The sequence below is a fragment of the Trichogramma pretiosum genome, unplaced genomic scaffold (genome assembly GCF_000599845.2).
Source record: "Trichogramma pretiosum strain Unisexual culture from Peru unplaced genomic scaffold, Tpre_2.0 scaffold34, whole genome shotgun sequence".
Classification (NCBI taxonomy): domain Eukaryota; kingdom Metazoa; phylum Arthropoda; class Insecta; order Hymenoptera; family Trichogrammatidae; genus Trichogramma; species Trichogramma pretiosum.
Genome location: NW_019641683.1, coordinates 194,942 through 219,743, shown reverse-complemented (window position 1 = coordinate 219,743; position 24,802 = coordinate 194,942). Strand labels below are relative to the sequence as shown.

Here is a 24,802-nt window from a genome sequence, read left to right as displayed (position 1 = left end):
GCGTGGTACTGCATCAGTATTTGGACTTAGTACTGGAAATTTGTTATCATTTCCACTCTTTGTCTGTATTGATTCTCGCTAAATGCCAGTACTGGCAGCATTGACATCAGTATTGGCCCACAATAACCTAGCACAAAATCGGATTATTTACCTTTAGATAGATGCACTGCTGCAGGAACACGAAATAAAAACTTAAACGTTATCAATTGATTTAGTGTTAAAAATATGACAGAATAAGTTAATTTAAAAATTAAAATAAAGCTATTGTCCATATAATAGGGAAATTATCGATAAAATGATTACAGTGAACATGCGCTTTTAAAATTAAAAGCATCTTAAAAATTATGTTTTCTTTGTTTTCTGCTCGAAAGTGCTACAATGTTAGTCAAAAGCATCTTATCAAAGTGTATGTGTAGACAGCTTGAAAACTACTTAATCAACTAAGATAGCAAAATAATACGTGATAGATATACGTTGATACTAGGTTTAACAATTAGATGTCCAATGATGTTGTTGGTATAGTTTGAAAAGTTCATTGTGGAAATTCCCACAATGAACATAGTCACCACTCTTTTCCCTGATAGTGACCATTTTCTACCAAAATCATAATCCATTCAACGGATAAAAGGTATTCTGATGATGGGATTTATTATGGGCTGCACGTGTTTCAAAGGTTCCAGCCTGAATCAGCTCGTTCAAGGTTTGTTTATCTTTCTATTTATGTGTTACACTCATATTATTTTCAACTTGTAATTCTTTTTTATTTTGGTCAAGTCATTTTTTATAGATTTTAAATCATAAAATTCAATTAAAAATAAAATCTACTATGCGTAACTATACTTCAAAGTAAACTCTCTAGATAGAGTTTTACTAAAAAACTACTTTTTTTGCAACATTTTAAGACGATAAAAACGTAATCTTCTAAAGTATTAGTCAATCATCGACATTCGCATGTACATTGTGGAGATAATAATATAACCATTTTGTTACATTGAATGATTACGACACTTCACGTTTAAAAGCAATTACTGACAACTAGATTTTAAAACTTGTCACCATTTTCAACCAATAAATTAACGTCCATGAAAAGTTTTTATTTATACTTAAGGGGACACACCAGTGTTAAAACCTGAAATGACTAATGAGTGTAAAATAATGCATCAATCAAGTTTCAACAAATATAGAAATTATCCATGTTTTTTTGCTCAAGTTTGAATATAAAAAATCATAATAGACCCATAGCATATCAATTTATAGGTCGAGACCACTAAAACATGTTTTCAGCTTCGATAAATACTTACCGCAGGATGCTAAAGTGAGTTTTTAACCAATTTTTATGGTTGACGACTTAAATTCTTTGTAAAAGTATTCTCCTCCACTTAAGTGTAACAGAATTTTGAAAAATGTCATAGGAACATTTTCATGGCTATAAATGTACAAAAATCTAAAAAGACTGAAATTGTATACATTCAAATGCTTATTAGACCGGGCCGTTTTGAAAAAATTTTTTTAAATCACGGGGGCTGAAGGCTGAGCTGAAAGTTCAAGGTTTCAAATGAAAAAAACCGTGCTCAGGAAGTCAAAAAAGTAACGGGAACAGGTTTCGATATATTTTCAAAGTTTAAAACCGTGGGTCAAAATTTTGGGTAGATTTTAAAATCGAACCAAGCCTGTCAGTTTTTCTGTATGACTAAAATTAATTCAATCAATACATTTTCTTATGTATTTTTTGTCGTAGAATCGATTGGTAATACCAGATTAGCGATTACCCTGCATTTTAGGGGTGAAAATCGACCTTTTTCCTGCTTTTTTGGCTAAAATTTTGGAAAAATGCCATTTTAACCACCGAGGAAACGCGTAAAAAAATCTGGGAAATTATTTAAACACGTCAAGGTGTGAGATGTTTTCCGCACAATTAAATGGTTGTATCGGTTTTTTTCTGAGAAATTATTTTCAGTGATGAAATTGCACTTTACCGTTTTTTTTTCATTTAAAATCACCCAAAATTATTGAACAGTCGCTCGCAAACGAGCTAATGATATAGTTTTTTTTTCTAAACGTACAGAAAGTTAGGGATTTTTCCGTAGAATCAAATAAAAGTACTTGTTTAAGCCGCAGAAATTATCGTCATCGAAAAAAATCGAAAGTTCGGCTTTTTTATCGTGAAAATTCATGGAAAATTGAGAAAAAAAATGTATTAATTTTTATGAATAAATGAAGACAAATTATGATGGATATGTAAATAAACCAAATTCAGTCATCTTAGTACTCCCCAGTACAACTATGATGATTTTTTAAGGCTTTCTGCTGTATTAGAGTAAGTTCATTTTTTTCACGAAAATCACTTGCTGCGGTCAATTTAATCACATGCGGGCTTGACTGGAATTTAAACTCATAAATGAAAATTGTAACATTCAAAATTATTATTACCGAATTTTATGTTTTTTTACACTTTTTTACTTTTTCCATGTAACTTTTATGAGCTTGAATTCATAGAGTTTTCATCTCTCTAATTATGGGTAAACAGAAGTAATAAACTGTAATAAAAAGTAAATAAGTGTAGAAAAACGTATCACATGTCCGAAATCGTTAGTAATCTTACATTTTTTTACACTTATTTACTTTTTATTACAGTTTACAACATTATTATGCACTTTATTTTAGAAAAAAATTCCGCTGGGGTAGACACATATTTTTTGTTGTAAAAGGACCCATAAAAACATATTTTAACATCAGAAACAAAAAATTTCAATAGTAATCCTTAATTTTCATGTTTGTCATTTATAAGCATTAACACTGGTGCGTCCCCTTAAGTGGAGGAGAATACTTTTACAAAGAGTTTAATCCGTCAACTATAAAAATTGATTAAAAACTCACTTTAGCATCCAGTGGTAAGTATTTATCGAAGCTGAAAACTTGTTTTAGTGGTCTCGACCTATAAATTCATATGCTGTGGATCTATGATAATTTTTCGCATTCAAAATTAAGCAAAAAAACATGGATAATTTCTATATTATTTGAAACTTGATTGATGCATTATTTTACACTTATTAATCATTTCAGCTTTTAACACTGGCGTGTCCCCTTAATAAAACCAAGTGCTATTAAAAAAAAAAAAAAAAAAATAAACCAATTTTGATGGTATTACATCAAACTTGGTGAAAAAAGCAAATAGTCATAGAATTACTTGACTAAGTCGTTCAAACATTAGATTACATACAAGACCAACAATTTTTTTCTACTTTCGAAGTCCATGATTTGACAAAGACTGAATCCGCTCCATATTTTGCTTTGATGGTATAGTTATCAAAAGAACAAAAGTACGTAAAAGATAAAAACTTAAATAAAGTCTAACTGGTATATTTGAGATGAGCAGCTTAAAGTCATGAGGATCATTCTATTAACAAACCAAAGTACTGCTGATGATAATTCTTGGTTTTTGAGCTAAAGTTATCTTTAATAGCACTTAACTAGTTTAATTAAAGAATCTGCAGGTAAAGTTTTAAATCAAATTTGTTTTTTTGAAATTTTATAAAAGTTATAAGACCATCTGAACGACTGGAGAAATTGAATCGATATTCAGCATACCTGCGCAGTGCTTGGTGCCGCCATCAGGCTGAGGAATATGACAGTCTATTTGTTATCCTTTGCTGATAACAAATTTTCTACATTAGTTTTTGAGTTATTTACACAATAAAAAATTATAAATTATTTGATATTATAAAGGTAATAGGTTTATTATTGAAAAAATTTACTTTGTAAAGATCGATATTAAGCCTAAAAAACTTACCTCTGTGAGTTTATTATTACAAACACATAGTAAAATATCAAGAAAAAATTCACAATCCATGTTCCAAGGGGTCTTTAATTAATTAATGCTTTTTATGAATGATTTTATTATAAATTACCTCAATTACGATATTTCAGATTTTTTTATTGAACTTGATATCCCACTTATACTGCCCTTTTAAAATACTTTCAACGGGTTCTCCATCGATAATAAAGTGATGAACTTTAAGGAATAGAGTTGAGAGGGCGCTTACCTTTTTCTCTTTCAAATCCGATCAAAGGTTAAGCAGATGAAAAATGTCATATAATATGTTTTTCAAGATTATCATGAATACGGTGAAAAAATACGGTGAAAAAAATACCTTACGTACATACCTAAGAAGATAACTATGCTATTTCAAACATTTACAATACATACAACACATACAGTAGAAGTCTTTTATTGTAATCACAATGGGACCAAATGTTTCGATTCATGAAAAAGAATAAGTGACAAGTGAACATGTAACTATTAATAAGGAAATAAATATTTAAAGTTAACCTTTCATCAAAATTTAATGAAAACCAATCACAAACATATTTGAATAATAAATTCGTCGGTGACGACTTTTTTATAAATGTTATTGTTTAGAAGAAGTAGCAACTTCAAAAGATGCATCAATTTTTGATTGTTTTTTATAAATGTTGATTATTTTTAGAATCACTTTTTCAAATGCAGATAACTCAGTAACAAAATTTTAGTAATGTCGCAGGACAACTCTTTAAGTAGTAAGTGCATTCAACATTTCGATTTTTTAGTATTCAATTGAGCAGTGGCTGTAAAACTGCTCATTTTTATGCTGCTTCACGTTCCGTGCACTCTTCAAATGAATCATACTTCTATTTTCTAGAATTTTTCGAGATGATTTTGGTCGACAAAGGACTTACACTCTTATACAGCCAATATCTATCAATATTTTTTATGTACAATCATTTTTTCTTACTTCTAACACTTTCAGAAGTTATTTCCAATCATCAGTACTCGCGTTCAAAAGAACTTTTTCCCCAATTTTATGAGCTTTGCAACGGAAGAGTTTTTTTCGGAAATGCTCATATACATACGCAAATACATCGAATCTCTGTAAGCACAAAAAAGTGCCTCTGGGTGGATGACACGATTCAGATCGAAAAATGTAACTAAAAAAATAGTAATGTTATTTTGTTCATAAATTTATATTTTAAAATGAAAAAAAGGATACAGGTTTTAACCACACCCTACACGTGTCAACAATAAGCAGTAAAAATTTTAGAAGGATCGATTAAAGAATTTTCGATATAGGATGTTAGCCAGTTAAAATAACGTTAACTCGAAAAAAACGCATTCAAAGTTTTTTTTGCCATCAAACGTCGTTTATTTGGTTGCTCTTAATTCAGAGTTTGACGGACTTGAAACTCAAATTTCTCTACTGAAATGTTCTAAGGTGATTCTTCAAAGTATAAGCCATTCGATAAAGCAAAAAAAAATAAATAAATTTTTAAAAAATTGTAAACCAGAATGCTTCCTCAAAAAATGAACTGAAAATTGTGAATTTTTGAAGAAAATCTAGGAAATTTTTTGTACATGACTAGTACTTTTCCAAATATTATCTCCGACTTATAGATTGATTTCGAAAAATAATCGATAAAATAGTATTTTTTGCCCTGAGGGAGTGAAAACTCATAGCACGTGAAATTTATCAGCCAAGGCGAAGTTGAGACTGATAATCATGTTCTCTGAGTCTTTCTTTTTTCACTACATAGGTGCAAATAAACTTTTTTGTGCTACCCGCACCTAAAGTAACATTTTACTCCCGCTGAGCAAAACCAAAATGTTACTTTAGGTTGGAATAGCACAAAAATAAGTTTCTAACAATTTGAGCCCATTCGATATAGCCCGACTTTATTTTTTATCAATTGTGATGATAATTTTCATTTTTTGATGTACACAACATTTGTTTTTAAATGTAAATAGTAATGTTAGCCGAAGTCATAGTATATTCATCTTTAATTTCCAGCTTAACAACATCGATGTTATCATCATTTAACTTAACTTCTTGATTTTAGCCTCATGGCATATGCTTTCTTTAAGCATCGCAGGATGCTTATGAACGAAAATTAAGTTAAATACCGCAAACTAGCTTTAGCCGCATCCAGGCACGTTTAACGTTTTTACTTTAAAAATGCTATGCATCTCGAACTTAGCTGCTTATTATTCGTATGTCAGTAGATTCATTTCAAATGAATATATAATGATATTCAGTAATCAAAATCTTTTCGAAATAATTTCTTAATGAGTAAGTATAGATTAATAATTATATTCTTACAGTTTTATTATGTAAGTTAATTACGAATGAAATCGAAATTGTTTTTGTATTTTAATCAATAGAATGGAATGTACTGAATATCAAATTTTACTATCAATTCATTCAAGTACACTCATGCAGGTATCATGTACACTCAATAAATCATGATTTTAAATACATAAGTGTCGCCATTATATAGTATCATAATTATTATACAAGCAAAATCGAAAGTGAACTGGAAAAGTCCACATTAAAAATTTAAAACAGTGGTTGCATAATGCGCAAAAGCAAAAGTTAAATTTACTTGAAATAAAATTTGTATTAAAAAACTACTTAGCAATAAATTTGAAATTGTGCTATGAAAATGTATTTAATGGGGCGAAACAGTTATTGATTTTCTAGATGCTAGACGTGTTTAATAATAATTACCATTCGATAATTTTATATACTGCTCATTTGTTTGAAAACAATATTCGAATTATCCTTTTTTGGATGGAAATACGAAATTTATGAATCGCAATGCATAAACGTGAAATTATTTTCTTTTTCTTCGTGACCGCCAAAAAATACTTTCGAAATTTGCTATGAAACGTCATATAGCTTGCAACCCTGTCCCTGATTTTGCGCGTGCGCGTCCTTGCTCTCCCACGAAGGATATCATTCTGGGTTCTAGGGCAACAGAAAGCTTCTGCAGATACTTTATTTTTCTCTCGTCCCTCTTTTTACTAGCATAATTCCTGAGTCGAGCGATGAATTTGCGAGTATACTCGCTTTTGCTTCTATGGTACACAAGTTATGCTGCTAACTGCATCTGCACAAATAATTTTACCAGCTATAAATGTAGCGGTTACTTTTTTAACTAAGAGCAAAACAAATTTTCCAATTTCCACCAGTTTTTCTTTGAATATAATCAAGTACTATCACTGGTGGTAACGCTATCTCTAACCAAGTCATCGATAAAAAGCAACATGCCGTGTTGCCTACTTACTTCCGATGCCAACACACTCCGCTCTCCCCAATTTATATATTTTATGTATCAACTATAACTATTTGTTTTTCTTGAGACAGATTTGTAATGAAACTTTGAATCAGAAAATAATACTTGACAAATATCGTATAAAATAGATTATAGTTAAACTTTCTTTAAACTCTAAGTATCAACAAAATGTATGTCTTTATTCCAAGGTCTCTTCATTATCCTATATTATGCATCTATATTTCTCCTCAATGGCACCAAAATATGTGGCTACCCAATATTGTGGGACGCTGCTGAGATATTAAAGCTCACTAATTATTCTCTCACCTTCATTGCATAGTTGTATATGTAAGCATACTTGTGCAAGCTTTGTACCTGCGATAAATTGTTAGATACTGGACGGTGACATGTGCAATCATCAAACTCAAAACGCAGAATCGGCAACGATAAATAGCATGATGTGTACTTAAAACATCAAACTATATGTTCACGCGCGCTTTCATGGACACGCAGACATGTACACATGACTTGGATTTTAGTTAGTCAACTTGCTGTGGACGCTGCTTGCTGCGGCTACATTTATACTTTCCTGACAGAAAACAAACGAGGTACATTCTGCGTTTGACGTTCGAGTTCTCGCTCTTTCATTGTAATAAAGTTCCGCTGCTAATACTTTAAAAACCACTGCCTATGTAAAATCAACGTTGCAATTACATGTCACTTCAATAAAAAAATTCAAAAGCTATTTTTCTATATTGATTATAACAAGATATTAATTTCTTTAATTTTTTGGAATAAATGTAACATTAATAAGTTTAAAAATAAAACTTTCTATTGAAGGATATAGATTTGTTGATATTACTTATAACTTCAGGCGTAAAACCCTGCCCCTGTTAGCCATTTAAACTGCTTATGTTGCTTTTGAAGTTACTCCTTCAAGTGTCGACTTGTTCGTCCTAAGTTAAAAATTGGACGTCTACTTTACAATATCGTGTAAAAATATTTCTCGTCTTAGGAACTCTTTTTTTAAAATAAAATCAGAATACTTTTTTAACATTTTCGAAAATTTGTAAAACCTTTATTACATCAATCTATCGAACAAAAAAATTAATCACATTCCTCTATTCTTTGATATTAGTAATTATTTTATTTAGTACTGAATTTCATATCTAACTTTAAATCTGAAATTGACGTTTTCTTTTTTTATTCGCTAATTAGCAAGGTATTTTTTTCGTATTCTATTCGAAAGTGCTACAATGTTTTAGTTGAAATTTACAATGTAATATAAATTTCATCATAACAGACTTGATTATAAAACTGTGAAATATTTCCAAATGAACATTTCTTTTTTTATTCAGAAAATATACTATTAAATTTTTAATAAAATTATGATTTTTAATCTGAAAAAGTAAAACTAATCTACTAGATTCTCTCATTCTTATGAACATGATCAATTTCTTTACTATCAGCAAAATTAAATATCCAATTTAAATATTTTTGTAAAATACTCGATAGTTTTACTTTTTTTTGTCGGACGTAGGCAGAGTAAACTCTGCAGCCAGTGGCCCCTGCGAAATCAGGTATCCCACCGTAACCGTCGTTGGACATCACTTCGGTGGGGGGAAAAAAATATTCGATATTGGGCAAAACTAATTGTAAGTTTTATGAATTTTTTATATATTTTTTTAAATTGCATATCTCTTTTGTAATTTCAACTTGTAATATCTAGGAGCTACATAAAGTTATTAAAGCGCCACACTTTTAATTGAACAATATTTCCCTGAAAATTGTCACACGAGGATAGAAGTTAGTTTGAACTCGTTAAAGTTAATCGTAATATACTATCATTTTTATTTCCGTAATATGGATTGAGACGTTGAAACTGCTGTTATCATTATAACGCAATTTTTGGCTTTATAAAGTCATGATTAACATTTTAAATTATAAGTTTCAGCGCAGAAAATATCATCGAAAACTTGAATATTTTCAAATTAAAGAATCGATTATTACCCCTGTAAAATAAGATGTTCCCATTTATAAAGTTCATATGTACGTATTATTTGATCTTTATAAATAACGTTTTGCATTACGTTTTGAACCACCTTTACTATCTATGCAAAATACTGAATGGAACATTGATAACATTTCGAAATTTTTAGGATATTTTTTTTAAAGATATAACACTTTTTGACGAAGAATTGGACGACATCATAATGTTTTAGATCCATACTAGAATTCGAATATCATTTGTGATTGAAAAAATTAAAATTTTAAAAACCAAAAGCATTACATAACTGATGAGTGCCAAGCATTGAAAGCAAAATCATATATCATAAAGAAATTTTATTCTTGATTTTATGCTTTTCCGTGGATCTCGTGGATCTTCCTTAGTAAGTCGGGCTCATAAATGAGATCTACAATTTTAATTAATGAAATGACTATGGAACAAAATCATGGTTGCCTTCACGTTTATTGTGTTTTAAAAAGTTTGCTTTATATTTTTTCCGGTTAAATTTTACAAATAAGCTACAACAAAAAATTTTGTGATGCACAGAATTAGAAAAAAAAATCACAAATTTCAACCTTCGCCCTTTTTGCGTTTACAATCACACTTGTAACTCATAGCAGTGCTTGCTGTTGAGAAGATCGATGCTGCCCGCAGCCATCAAAATGCCGGCATTGGCGCACGCCCACAGAATAATCGATATAGCACGCGTGGACTCGTAAAAGCCGAACCGACTTTAATCGAGTGCTATCAAAGGGATCTGACGTTAAAACGATGAGGCGACGATTTCATTCTCGCGCAGCTTTGAGTTATAACGAATGAAGATTAGATTTACATGCGCTTACTATAACAAGTAGGTGCCAAAGAGAGAGAGAGAGGTAAAATAAACGATAGGAGAATTTTTCGAAGATACTCCAACCTAATTGTATAATGATAAATTTCACTCGCCGGTGATTTCAGTTTACAAACTCTTGATCTCGATTAAAAAATTAAAAAATTCAGGCGTTTCACGATTTATTTTTAAGAATAATATTTGTATATCAAATAACAACACTCAAGAATTATTTGACCAAATTTAACAAGTTTTGTTCTCTTTGTTTCAGGTAAGGCAAATCAGTCCCAAAAATCGTATTACACTATTTCAACATTTAACGGTAAGAGTTATTAATGGTTAACAAATTCATTAATATTATTAAATTTATATAAATGACTTTCAATTACTTTAAATCAAAAAGCTTTCTTTAGCGTTTCAAAATATTACTTGTTCCGTTTTTTTAATCATGAATAATTATTTCCTCAATTATGATTATTTTAGTATTATTTTAAGGGAAAACTCGTTGACGTACCAATTTGCTGAAGGCAATTCTTCAAAATTTTAAAAGCAATTAAATCCAATTTATAGACCTATCTGTAACAAGCGAAAAGTTTAATACATTTTACTTTATGCAATCGAATTTAGTCAGTGATGATCCATTTAAGTTTCATGCTAATCGTACAGGAGGTCTGTACCCCATATTTTAACCTACAAAGTCGAAAAATTTGTTTAATTTATATCTTTTTTTCTAAATCGAAAATCGAAAAACGGCTCTATGGGAACCTTCATTTTGTTGCTGTGAATATCTGTTAAAATTTTGAGTTAATTCCACCGACCAGATTTCCCGGAAAACGTGTTTGAAAATTTTAAGCCGAGGAAACGGGTGTAAATTTCAAACACGTTTTCCGGGATATGTGGTCGGTGGAATGAGCTAAAATTTTTACCAACTATTGAGAGCAACAAAATGAAGGTTCCCATAGAGCCGTTTTTCGATATTCGATTTAGAAAAAAATATATAAATAAAACAAATTTTTCGGCTCTGTGGGGTACAGACCACCTTAATTACTACAGTTTCCGAACAACAAATTGCACGATAATTTATATCGTATTAAGCGCTTTGCTCGGGTGCTAACCGTGCCGTGCAATAATGGCCTGCTTAAGTCACACGTATCATAATATACTATTTTTATTGCGTTGATTCTCGCCTTGAAACTTTTAACCTCAAAGAATTTTTTAATATCTGCACATATATCTGTAAAGTGGCTATAAAAATCTTTCAACAACATAAGTAAAGTTGAATTTAAAAAAAATTCATTTTGTTTCTAGATTTGTAGTCGATAGTATAATTTATTTAAATACAATTATTTTCACATTCTTCCTTCTGTTTGTACATTAATTCAAATTGTACCTTTTTCCCATTCAACTTGAATCGTACAAAAAAAACAAAACGAAATTCACCTCCCATTTTAATTTTAATAAATATATCGATCTTTGAAAAACATCCCCAGCTACAATTACACAAGACTCTGATTAAAATAATTTTATAAAATCACTATGTTAGATGCTCTTTTTGAACCTTTTGAAAGTCTAACAATTAAAATTAGGAAAATTAAAATATGTATAGCTATTCAGATTTCATTGACTTATGAATTCTAAAGAGTCAATCATATTTGATTTAATTTTAAAATAATTTTAACTAAAGTATTTTTATAATTGTGTCCGGGAATTATTTTCAAGCAATATACTTATTTGAAATAAAATAGTAATTATTCATATTTTAAGCGTTAGAAGGTTATCAATGCTAAAAATTTGTCAGGAATAGATGCTTCTCACTTGTTACTTAGAGAACTTGTGTTCGTTATTCAGTTCATGATTCCTTAACTTCTTTCGATGCAACTTTTCAATTACCTGGATTCACTCGGAGTACTCTTATACAAAATCTACTATCTTCAAAAAAGTTGCTTCTGCTTATACTATAAGCGCCCAAAATTTTAGAAACGCTCTTCGTACAGCATTATTATTAAATAATTTCTACTCTTTAGGCATTTTTCTTGTAACTTGACAAAGATTCTTGTTTAACACTGAACTTTTTTTATTAAGAAAGTAAACTCCGATCAGTCAAATGGATTGGACAATGATTCATACTTTTAGAATTTTTTTGAAACAAAATGATTGGAGGTTTAACAAATGTATCATCTCGTCCGGTTACGCTCGACTGCCCTTCACTTACCTTTTCAATGAGATACTTTTTTTCAATGCATTGCAGATTTAGAAATATTATTTATTGCAAACAATGCTTTACGCTGGCATTTAAATAGAAAAAAAAGATAAAGGAGTAGTAAGGACGAAAGTCGGGGACACTAGCAGGGGAGAGATGAATACGTAGATAGAACACGAACCTTGAGCAATCGCCCACGCGTTATCTTGCTCCTGCTACTATTTAGTCACAGCGAAAGGCCTTACTCTTTGCGCAGCTGTAGCGAGTAGCTTGCACAGTCTCTGTCATGCAGGCTACAGCTCTTGCATACATTGGATGTGCATAATACCGTGGACACGCATGCGCCTTCCAAGTCCAAACTGCTGCTCCGCAAGTTGCTCGATCTTGTCGCTGGAATTAGAGTTTGAGAGTACCGGCTAGCTGAGTTGGCCAGCGCCGCCAGTCAGTGGAGACGAGCGACGCAGCACACTCTCCTTTCCTAGAGCACTCGTACGCCTGAGTACCGGCTGGCCGGACTCTAGCGGATAGCTCGGTACTTTAGTATCTTGATTACCCAGGCTGGTCCTTGCATTTCATAACCATTGACGACGCTATTGACTAGCGAATTTTCCAACATGAGTGGCGTTGGTTACTTAACTCCAGTTAAAAGTTACGTGTTGCCTTCAGCTAATTCGGGCGTGGGCAGCAGGCGTAGACGGCGTTGCGATGCTATTGCAAAAAGGGCTATGGAATTACCTGGCTATACTTGTCAAAAGCATCAGCATTTACAACAGCAACAGCAGATGCAACTGCAACAGCAGCAGCCGGATGTTGTACCTAGCTGCGATTCTGCGCCGCCGATTACGCCTCCTGCAGCTTTTTTACCCTACGGTTACAATAAAAATTTTCGCTCAGGTGAGGAGATCTTGTAAAAGTACTTGAAATTCACTTTGGCTTCTCTGATAAGTGTCACGCGTGTCATTTTCACAGATTTTTGATGCTAATTAGCTCGTTTGTAAAGCTTTTGTCCCAATTACTGTACGGAATGTTAGCCTAGGGAGAGAAAAATAAATCAATATTGAACGTGTTTCAAGGTTACGTTTCAATTTTTAAACAATGCCAAAGATCACACGGATCTTCTAACGGTATAGAATTCTGAGAAAAAAACATTTTAACGTACACGTATCTGATACAAATAACTGATTTGCAAAATTTAGTCATTTGTGCATATTTACCATTTAAAAATTAACTTTGCTACTCATGCAATCTCTCATGAATTTTTTTACTTAAATAGATGTGAGCTTTTTAGCATAAAAATGAAAAAGATTAGTCACCCTATTTTTGCGAAACCATGTCGAAGCCTATTTAAAAGCGTACATCTTCGATTATTGTCATGTAGTCTAAAACTATAATGCAGCTTTAAAGATTGTATGAAAAGAAGTCAAGTTTTTCTCTGGCTTTAATTATTTTTTGTTCTATCTGCTTCCAATATACAATGCAATAACATTTAAAATAAAGCTATTCTAGTAATTCTCAAAACGAAAGAACAACGCAAGTGAAAAAAATGTCTGAAAATTTTGAGACTTAGAATGCGTGTTGAAATAATTATGGAAAAGTATAATAATTTCTCAACATTATATGTTTTCCTTGCTGCTTTGACCAAAAAAAAATTTTTTAAAATGTCGTAAATATTATCAATAAATTCATAGACAAATATGAAACTTTTTTAACGTTTCAAGGTAACATCACTTGAAAAAAGAACTATTTTCCTCTTGCTATTTGAGTTTTAGAAGGAAGAAAAAGAAATAGAAATAAATCGGTAACTACTAGGTAGAATTTTACTTGTGAATGATTCCAGTCACGTACAATATGACCGAAGATGAGAACGTCGACGACGTGTTAAGTCTACAGGAAATAAGAAATAACGAGCATTGAGTGAGAAAAAAGTTATCTGAGGAATAAAACTTGAAATAATGATTTCGATTATTTTTTCAAATATAATTTTGTACGAAATGTGCATTACCAGTGAAATTATCAAAAACTTCATCTTTATTTCGAAGCAAAAAGTATTAAATTCACGGCAACCCGTGAATAACGTTTACATGTAAAATCCAGCATTTTGTCACACGAATCCCTCATAGCTACTCTTTTTTGCTTTAATCGTAGTAGGGAATCACATTAAATAAGTTTGGAGAAAGTAAGAAGATAAAGAGTATAAATGAAACAAAAAGTCTTATTAGACGAGGGTAGACTTTTCTGAACATGAGGAAAAGTTTAACTTGGAAAATACGATAGTACAAGCATGCGTTGTTTCGACCGATGCTTCTTCTCTGAACGTGATGATAGTGAAGACACTTATATCCATATGACACTTCATACTTGTCGATCGTACTCTATCGAGTTTTATATCGTCTACAAGTACTTGGCGAGATGGCGAATTTTTTCACGCGATTTTGCATAATTGAAATATATGTTGGCATAACATGCAAAATTTTCGCTAATAAAAGATTGATCAATACTAAAATTTTATCATAAAAATATGAGCTAGTATATTTTGAAGATTATTTTTCAATATTGAATTTTGGAGCTTCGAAATTGAATTGATAATATATTATTTATTTTTATCCCAATTTGCTAATTACTGTATCATTTGAAATAGTCATTCATATAAATTCTTGCTTAAGTCATTGAAGACTTTTTCAATTTCTAAAGAGCATAATATATTGAACATTTTTCAATAGTATGTAGTTTTGACTTCTTTATATTCATACTAAAACAGGCAATTGTAAATTGTTTTATCTTTGCAGATTTTCACATATGTTTTTCTTAATCTTAGATATATATAATCTTTTAAAATTTACTTATATAATTTTTAGCTGTATACGATAAATTTATTGTTGCATATTTTTGTAACTTGATATATATTATTTTACTATATTTAACATTTCCGCATAGTAATATATTTCTATCGCTTCTATAAACTCAGTTTATCAACGACCATGACATTGAAATTTATCACTAATGTCACGAAACTCTAAAACAAAAAATAACAAATCGAACTTATTTTTTGTTTTACACATTTGCAAAGATCAAAAATTTTTTCATTACATGTTTTTTAAATTCATTCTCAAATGTAAAAAAAATCCTCTTGAATGTTTTTATAAGCATGTTATTAATAAAAGTTTTATGAGTAATATATAAACAAGTTTGGCAATAGAATTTTTCAGTATTCGTTAAGGTTGTTGTCACTGGTTGGTAGCACACATTGATGTTTAAAGTATCCGTGCTTGGTCAGGAACTACATGAGATAGTAATTCTTCTCCCCATGCCTCTCCTCTCGACCCATTTTCTGATGTTAGGTATCAGCCGGTGTGTCCATCAACCCTTTTTAAATCGGTCTCACTGAGCCTGCTGTTTCTTCAGTGTCTCCAAGCGCTTGTCGTCTGTAGCGTCCTCGTAGCGACGGTGATACAGCGCGAGTGTTTAACGTACGACAGATATAGGCGGCTGCTGATGGCGCTCAGACAGGCTCGTAGAAGAATTGACTCTTGCTTGGTGTGTGTATGCCTGTATCTCCGTTGCTCCTCTCCAGATGAGGGTTCCGTACAGTAAAATGACATGAACAACATTTGTCTAGAGCTCCCTTCGGCTGCTCCTGGATCTAACGATCCTGGGCATAATTGGCTAGAGTGGTCCAGCCACTCTCGTCGCCTTCTCGTTGATTTTTGCCAGGTACACATCGAACTTCAATCTAGCATCGATATACAGGCCCAGGTAGCGGATTTGGGGGCTGAGTTTATGTAGAAGTTCCCCACTGTGATGGTGAGCAGTAGAATTTCAGTTTTTCGTCGGTGGTTACCAGGCCAAGCTCCCAAAGGTGTTTGTCGCACCTGTACAACCGACGGTTTTAGATGATTTTCTATCTGACGCAGGTTTTGGACAACTACAACCATCGCTATGTCATTCGCGAAATCAACAATGGTCACTCGAGTGCACTTGAGCAAGATTTTTGTTCATTAGCGACAAATCACTAATGATATTTCTTCCAGCCGGTATCAAACCTTTGTCCTGAGTAACAACGTTGGCTTAGCAGGCATGTGTCCCAACGCCCTCACCTACTAGATCTTTTATAGAATTATTTTATGTCAAGAAGCCTCTAAAATTTACTTAACCCATTAAGTCCGGAACGGACACATTTTGGATACTTTTTTCAACCGTCGTACTATCGTTGAAAATGGGGTCTGTAGAACTTGCAAGTAAGCATATTCTACGCAAAATTTAATGACCTTCCCGAATCCAGTGTCAGATTTTCAATCTAACAAACAGGTCAAAAGTTATGGGTGGTTTTATCCAAAACAACGTGATTTCGAAAAAAAAATTTTTTCTTCTTTTCGAATTTTCACATGAAAATCTTTTAAACCCTAGTGTCTTCGGTAAAAATAAAGCGTCCATGGGCCCTTCTCTTAAAGTTATTCAGTTCTAATAAACATTAATAATACAATAAAGTAAATGAAAAAGTAAAATAAAAAATCAATCCATATTTAATAACTGCAATCAATTGCTTCATATTTATATTGCGTTTATTGTTCATTCATAATAAGAAATTTTTCTTCTCATTTAGTTGGGTCATTAAAACGTTTTTGTATTCTCATGCGACTTACTGGCAGTATCAATACATTGCATCTAAGAGCTAACCGCATTGCGCACTCGAAGTCCGCAATTCTAAAATACATTGCCACCCTCGCTATAGCCTGAGAATGCCAAAGCATATGATTGATCATCGATGCGCTTTCTGCGTGATAGTTTTTTTTTGCTGCATGTAAAGCGTGCTCTTGCATGTGAATTTACACAAGCGCATACTAAGCATTGCTTTATACCTATACATATATATACAGCTAATCAAGCACTTTTTTACTCTCTTGTACAAAATATAAGCTGCAAAGAAATTGAGTTGTAGACAGTATTACCTATTTAGGTATTGATTTTTTATGCTGTCTTACATCGTGAAAGCTTCAAAACTGTTGAATCGTCATGAATTTATTTTTCTGTTGACAAAAATATAGTTTTACTCAGTTTGACGAGTAAAACTACGAGTATTTTATATATTATTCATTCATCGGATACTTGTCGATTAAAGTATTAGATAAATATGATTTTCACAACTTTATATGAAAAATCTAGAATAACCTCGATGATTTAATTTTCGCCCCACTCATGTTTTCGCGACTATTTTAAAACCAACGATCATGATCATCACTGCGTGACACACAAAATGCTACTATAAGCAAAATAGTTGAGAGCTATCCACTGAAAAAGTCAATTTATAGCAAATAGATATTGCTGCTTTTATATTTTATACGATGGGTCGCATCGACGTGTTACAATGGCAAGGCAAGTACAACCTGTATTTGTTGCTGAGCTTGTCAATTTTTATAATAGAGAGTGATATAGAAAAAGGCATTTACGTCAAAAAATTTTGACAGTGGAGGCCAGGCGAGAGCATCACTTTTAATCGCTTTACGACTTGTAAACTTGACACAGTTGAAACTGTATGTATTGCTGTAGATCTAAAAATGTGAAATATTTAAGAGTGAAAATTAAATTGTTGTGTGTAAGTGATTATGAAATTTGATCTTCAAGGTCCAACATTTTTAGGTTTTTTATTTTGCAATTATTAGGATTATCCAATAAAATTATTTGCTCGTCTCTAGTTGTTTCAAATATAGTAATAATTTAAAAATTATCATCTTTCAATTGGTTTTGAATGTAGAAGGGCTTTTGTCTTAATGTGAATCTCACAAATTTAATAGATTAAAGCAATAAAAGAAAATATTTATACATGCAATGAAATAGTTTGCGTCAGCTCAGTGTCGTATAAATTTTTTTATTCATTCGGAGAAACTATAATATATAATTGTTTTATTTGTTTGTTCATAATTTTTTTCATACAATTTTTAAAATATATATTGACATTAAAATAGTTAAGAGTTTATAGTGAAATTGTAGAAAAATTTTTGACTAAAAAATCCTTGTTTGTTGATGAAAAATTAATTTTAAAATATCAAGCCACTGTGGAGCCTGAAATATGGTTAAAATGTTTTTGATGAACGACCTCGACGTTAATCGTCGTTAATGCTTTTGCACCTTTAAAAAGATATCTAAATATTTTTTATAAGAAAGCTCGAATTTCAAAGCAGAGTAAAAGAACCAGTAAAATTCTTACAATATTTGAAGAATTTAGCTATCGTGCACAAAGTTTTTGAATAATACCGAGGTCAAGTCAATTACTACAGAGGCAAAAAAAGGAAGTTTTATCATAAAACTGAAATACCCTTTATCGAAAATTAAAAAAAAAACGAAATCAAAAGGATCTTCACAAAACAGATGAAGTCAGCTGAAGGATATGGCTTTCCTAATTTCAGAGCAAAAAAAGGAGAAAAATGAATCGAATGGCAGTAGCAGTAGCGGTAACATTTCTAAGAGTGGTGGTAACGGAAACAACATCAGCACCATCGGTGTCGCTTTACCGAATACCGATCAGAAGCAGGAACACCAACTATCAGAACAGCAGCAGCAGCAACAACAACAACAACCACAACAACAACAACAACAACAACAACAACAACAGCAGCAGCAACAACAACAGCAACTACAACAACATCAAAAGCCTAATCGGCCAAACACACTCGATACTGGAAAGCTCAATATTCGTCGACTCAATGCAGCCAATCGCGTTGTCCTACCGAAACCCCCGGTTTATCACGTCACCGAGGAATCCTTAGCAGGTTAGCTGCTGACTGCCCATGATCTCTCTCAAAATTTCATCTATGCATAGATAATGATGCTCGCTTACCAAACTTTTGACCCTTTTGGGGGTTGAATTGTACAATTTTTTCATTTAGAAGTAGACTGGTGGTGGAATTAACTAGTATCTTGAAGTGAAATATGTATCGTTTTTCGTGTGGTTTTCAATAACATTTCTACACATAGACATAAGTTCAAAACGAGATGGTTAAATTATTTTTTAAGTGGCTTCTGCTTTGTGACTACTCATTTGCAACAAACGATAATTATTATTTTATTATATTAACTATACTGTAAAGTTGATGATGATGTAACATATTCGATTTTATAATTCGATTTTATTGCATCAATTTTACACTATTTGCTTTTTTTTTCTAGTTGCGAAATTTCAAGTCATATACAGTAGATTTATTTTATATATCATATTCATATGCCTTAAATCAAAAATAAAAAAACTATGGTTGCAAAGGGTGTTATGGGTAATAAAATGAAAATATATATTGATGTTCATAAATAAGATGTCTTTAAAGTAACATGTAGAATTATTGAACTATACGAGTGGTTACATCCTTGAATAAACGACAACATAAATAAAGCGCGCTAGTATATTCTTTATGATTTTTACCTCGATCTTCACGTTATATTCATCCTTCTTCACATTTTATGAAACCCATCTTGACTCAAATTTTAGCAGTGATAGCCTTTTAAGTAGATCTACTTCGTTCGATGAGTTTGCGTGGTACTTGCATACAACGAATGTAGAATTCAAAGATCTAATTTCGCTCAACTTGGATCAAGAGACAATCGTTTTTTATAATAACATATTGAATTTCGCTTGGGGCTCTTGAGATTTCATATTGATTACACAAACATAAGCAGCTGCTGCGAGTTTGCTAATATCTAGTTAACGGAAAAGCTTTAGCTACTAATCTGTTATTTTTAAGTCTAGGCATAACAAAATGTTGTATTGACTTTCGCATATTAACTGAATTTAAAAAACTTTAACGAAATTTTTCAATGTGTACTTTGTGCAATAAAGTCAATGGTCTAAAAAGAATGTACATGTATTCGTACAAATTTACATCTAATTCAACGATACGAATACAGTTGAACACTATAAGTATAGCAGAAGACCTGTCAACTGTTTATTGAACGAAAATAACACAAGAAGAATCAAGCAACTCTCTCGTATACTAATGATTTCGAAACTAAGCTAAATTGAATGTGTAGTTTTCATGTATTTTTGAAATTATAAATTCTGTAGTATCATATCAAAAGCATACCATTAAATAGTTCTGTGTTTTATATTTATGGCGTTTGCATAATAATTCGAGAGAAAAGCACAGAAATCATTATATCAAAATGTACGTGATAGTATATTGCATACATGACATTCAAAGTTTGTTAATGTAAATTTAAGCTATTTTGGGCACTTGGTATTTTTGTTTTTATGCTTGTTTAAACTAGCAATAATAATCTAAAAAAGAAAATGGGATTTGTCAAAAAATCTGGTATCACTCTTGGAGATTCATAATGTTCGTATTTTCCAGCAGAAAAGGGAGTGCTGCATTCAGGTGGAGACGGGGATCAGCAGAAAGTTGTAGAAAGATGCTATCCGCCAAATTTAGTGCTATCGGAGCTGCCGGAACCGCCGATACCACTGAGCGAAATAGGCCCTATACCTCCACCGCCCATGTTCAGCTCGCCTAGCCCGACTTTATTGTCCAGGCAGAGGCAGCAACAACTTGACTGCGAAGATGATGGTATCCGTTTAATCAATTAATAAAGCTAAAAGATTCTAAGATTGTTTCTTTAATCCTTGTATTTTGTTATGTAGATGATGACGAAATTGACGTTGATGACGATGATATGTACGGTATTGACACGACGCGGGTCGAAAAAATCCCATCGAAGGAGCCCAAATTCCACGCGATGCCGCTTAAAAGCGCCCTCAAGAAAAAAAGTGGGACCGGTAGCAGTGGACCTGCAACACCGCAAAGCACACCCACTCAGGAAAGCAGACCACTCACCCTTAAGCAAGAGCTGCACGCATCTTTCAAGTAAGTACGAATATTAAGTTACGCTATATAATATATGTGCTTTGATTTGATAAATTTTAACGTTTCGGTTTTTTTATGATAAAAACTTGAAGAAATGGTTTAAACAAAATCAAAATTCTACTGGTTTTTTCGAAGGGGTTGTTACCGACAAAAGCCGCTTTTAGGCAAAACCCGCAATGCCTAAAAAAAATAGGCAAAACTAGCAATTCTCAAGTTAGTTTCGGCATTTTTGTTTTTCAATAATTTCGCGTTTCAAATCATTTGTAACATTGACAATATTCATTGAATTGTTTTATACAATAACAATTAATGTCATTTATGTTTCATGCAATATACAGGGTTTCACCATGTCCGACGTATTTTTCGATGAGGAATCTAATGGTGACCGTGAACATAACCTCAAAAGCAACCGCGAACCTATTGTCGATTTTTCAAATAGGAACCCTAATTATTTATTGCAGATAAAAGAGCGAAAAATTTCACGTTTAAATGTGCCTTTTGATTTTTTTTTCAAAGTCATTTTAAGGGCGCTACAGACTCAAATAAAACCCCTATTTAACCAAAAATAAGGTTTAAGTAAGAAACTTTTTCTAACTGTAGCGCCACCGTAATTAAACAAAAAAAGGTATGACTAAACCGTTGATGAGTCAATAAGTATTTGATGTTCAGTATACATACTCTCTGGACTTAGTGAATAAGTATTTATCACACACGTACATAATATCAATAACCACAAATTAAACTCAGTCAATTAAATAGATATTGTCAGTGTTACAAATGATTTTATATGCGAAATTATTTAAAAACAAAAATGCCTAGACTGACTTAGGCACTGCGGGTTTTGTCCAAAAATTTTAGGAACTTCCTAAACTTTTTCAAAAATTGCGATTATTATACCTAAAATCATAGGCAATTATTTTTTTGCCTAAGCAAAAGCTGCTTTTGCCTAAAAGCGGCTTTTGCCGGTAACGGAGCAATCATATGGTATTGGATAGCAAAGTATAGAATTTACTAGTTATTCTTTTTTGTTTGTTAAAATATCAATAACTTAATTAAAACATTTAAACTGCTTATAAACAAAGATTTTTATTCATTATTCATTTTTAATATGGAATTGTTATTACTATGTGCATCGATGCTAATAGTTTTAATTACTAACAGTTTAAACTAAAAAGTTGAAGTTAGGTTCCTAATTCTTAATTGTAGTACTACTGTTAAAATTGGAAACATTTAATATGCGAAAACGTATATTCATCTAGAGAGTAGAAATAATGTAATTATTTTAATCATTCTGTCAAAGGTATTCAATCATTGTTAGTTACAAAATTTGTTGTTTTTATGCTAAACCAGAAGGCCTCATTTTAGCTCTAGGATAAAAATTTGGTAATTGAGAATATAATAATTACCATAAGCCTAATTCAAATTCTTCTTTATTACAAGCATGAACCTACAGCTCATTGATAACTTTCCACTTTTTAACAATGTTTTTTATATATCAAAATTGAATTTTTTTTAAGCATGATAATGTTTTTATAGACAGGAAACTAATTAATGTATATTTTTTACTTTTCGTTTACTATATTTTGGTTCTTTTTAAATATGTAATGTATTTATTACCTATTAAATTGAAATTTATTTCTGGCCTGAATGCCGTGAACTGAAATACCAATATTTAAAATATTCATAACACTAATGTACTTCGTTTAAATTCATTATTATTTCAATACCAAATTCGATTAATTAAATTTTTATTTGTTTGTCTACATTAAAAACAAAAAAATAGAAACCTCGGCACTTTCAAGTCATTACCAAGTAAGCTAGTTATGCCATGAAACATGCTACGCCTTTTAGGAGTAAAATATTTTGTACGTGTTTAAAATATTTGTGTTTCAATCCCATTTCAGTGTAAATACAGATACGTTTTTAAAAGTTTCATATATGAAACGAAAAATTTTCTAGAAAAAATTGCCTTTACCTAAAGAGTAACAAGCTGTCAATAACAAAAAATATTTTTATGTATCATAAAATAATTGAGAAAAAGTAATTCTATATAGCATTTGTATATGAATTTTTGCAGTAGCCGTCCAGGAAGATTTAGCTTGACACTTGCTAACACGATCGAAAACAAAGAGAACGCAAGGCCATATGTTATACGAGAGGATTCGGACACGGATTCGAACGATGGTCAGGTGATCTATCGCGACGACTACGACGATGAGAAAAGTAAGTTTTCGTTTTTGGGAATTTTACCCGATGTGACATGCAAGTGCACGAGCCACGCAGTTGTCAGGAATTTAAGATTTATGGCAGGAAGCTCATTCGCAACGCATCTAAATCATAAGATAAATAAAATAACTGTATACTGGCACGCATAGCGAATTCATTTCCGATTGGAAACGTTTCCTCATATGCATTTGTCTGCGTATACATTGAAATAGGCGCAAGTCGTGTGCTAACGTCAAGCATCACTGCAACACACTCGAGAAACTCACTACGCGAGAATTGCAGATAGTCGCGACATGCGCGCATTTGGCTTAATGACGTGATACGTAAATGCTAATGTACATGTATACACAAATACAAAGGATGTCTGTGCGTGTACGTGAGATTTCAAACGTTTTGCGATGGTGTGGCGGTGGCGACGTCGCGCGCATCAAATCAACCTTCAGCGCACTAATTATACACTCGCAAGTTGCCTCGATTTTAAACTTTGCGCTTTTTGTATGTACTATTTAAAGTTTTATTCAACTTTGCGAGTGTTTAATATATGCCAGTTTCATTTGAGCTTGTGCACTATTTGGTCGTGAAAATTGCACATGATTCTCTCGACGCTTTTCACGAGACAAAGTAAGTACGTTCGATGAGATTTTAACGAATATTTGAACAAATTTTTAAATTTTTTGCAAAATATCTTTTAATGCTTACTACAAAATTGTTAGTGAAACATAAAAGCTGCTCTTAAGGAGGCTGTAGCGAAAATGAAAAAATCTTTAGATCGAAATGAAATTTTAACTCATGATAGTTCATGAAATTACAAGATTTTTGATAAAAAAAAATTTAGGGTTTACGTGCAAATTTGGGAAATAATGAAATTCAAAGTTTTTAGCCATTTAATATTGAATCAAATGGGAAGTTGCAATTTTTAGTGTACTGTGAGCTCAAATCACTTAAGAAGTTAATGAAATTAATATCTGTTATAGGAAATCTTTTTTGCTTTCGAATGATATAATTATAAATGGGTATTTCCAATCATTTTCAAAAGATATGAAGAGGCTAACGTATTTCCCCTATGTTCTGCCATGCTAACGCTGTGCGCTGTGTAACGCATATAGCCTTGCGCATATAGCGTTCTAATACAGAACCACCGTGCATCGCTACAGCCTCCTTAAAAAACTTTATTTAGGGCTCGTGTGCTCATTTTTTATTATACTAGTAAAATATATATTTGTTTGAAAAAAAATGAAGTTTTGTCAAAATAAGTCTCGCGTGTTCATACCATTAATAAACAATGGCCAATTTTAAAATCCATGGGTTTTGAAAAATCTATTCTAACTGAAAAAATAGCAATGACGATCACAAATTAAAGTGGAATTTCACGGCTACATGCCAACAGCAAAATGTCGTAACGGCCGTCTGTTCGTGTCTTCCGCTTTGCTTTCGATTGTGCATCAGCCAAGAAACCGGATAAGGGGGTTTTCATTCTTTTTCTTTATTTTAAATTCATTCGATCGATTGCTTTGTACAGGAAGTACCTTCAAAAGTTATGAATAAGTAGAATCAAAAATGAAACAACGCCACGGACATCGTAGGCTAATTGTCAAACACTCGATCGGTGG

The 24,802-nt window shown here is 32.0% G+C and overlaps 1 protein-coding gene across 15 annotated transcripts in view; it reads left to right on the top strand.

The window, feature by feature from the left end:
* LOC106648279 (phosphatase and actin regulator 2-like) overlaps positions 1–24,802 on the top strand; it is a 79,234-nt gene that overhangs the window by 45,961 nt on the left and 8,471 nt on the right. For 8 of the 15 annotated variants that reach the window (XM_023461111.1, XM_023461109.1, XM_023461116.1 and 5 more), the window contains 5 exons: positions 12,790–13,017; positions 18,525–18,887; positions 20,457–20,669; positions 20,744–20,966; positions 23,044–23,189. In XM_023461111.1, the coding sequence (XP_023316879.1) occupies positions 12,790–13,017; positions 18,525–18,887; positions 20,457–20,669; positions 20,744–20,966; positions 23,044–23,189 (1,173 nt within the window). Of the gene's footprint in view, positions 1–10,194; positions 10,246–12,789; positions 13,018–18,524; positions 18,888–20,456; positions 20,670–20,743; positions 20,967–23,043; positions 23,190–24,802 lie in introns of all 15 variants that reach the window. The other 7 variants (XM_023461107.1, XM_023461110.1, XM_023461119.1 and 4 more) reach the window with 7 other exon arrangements.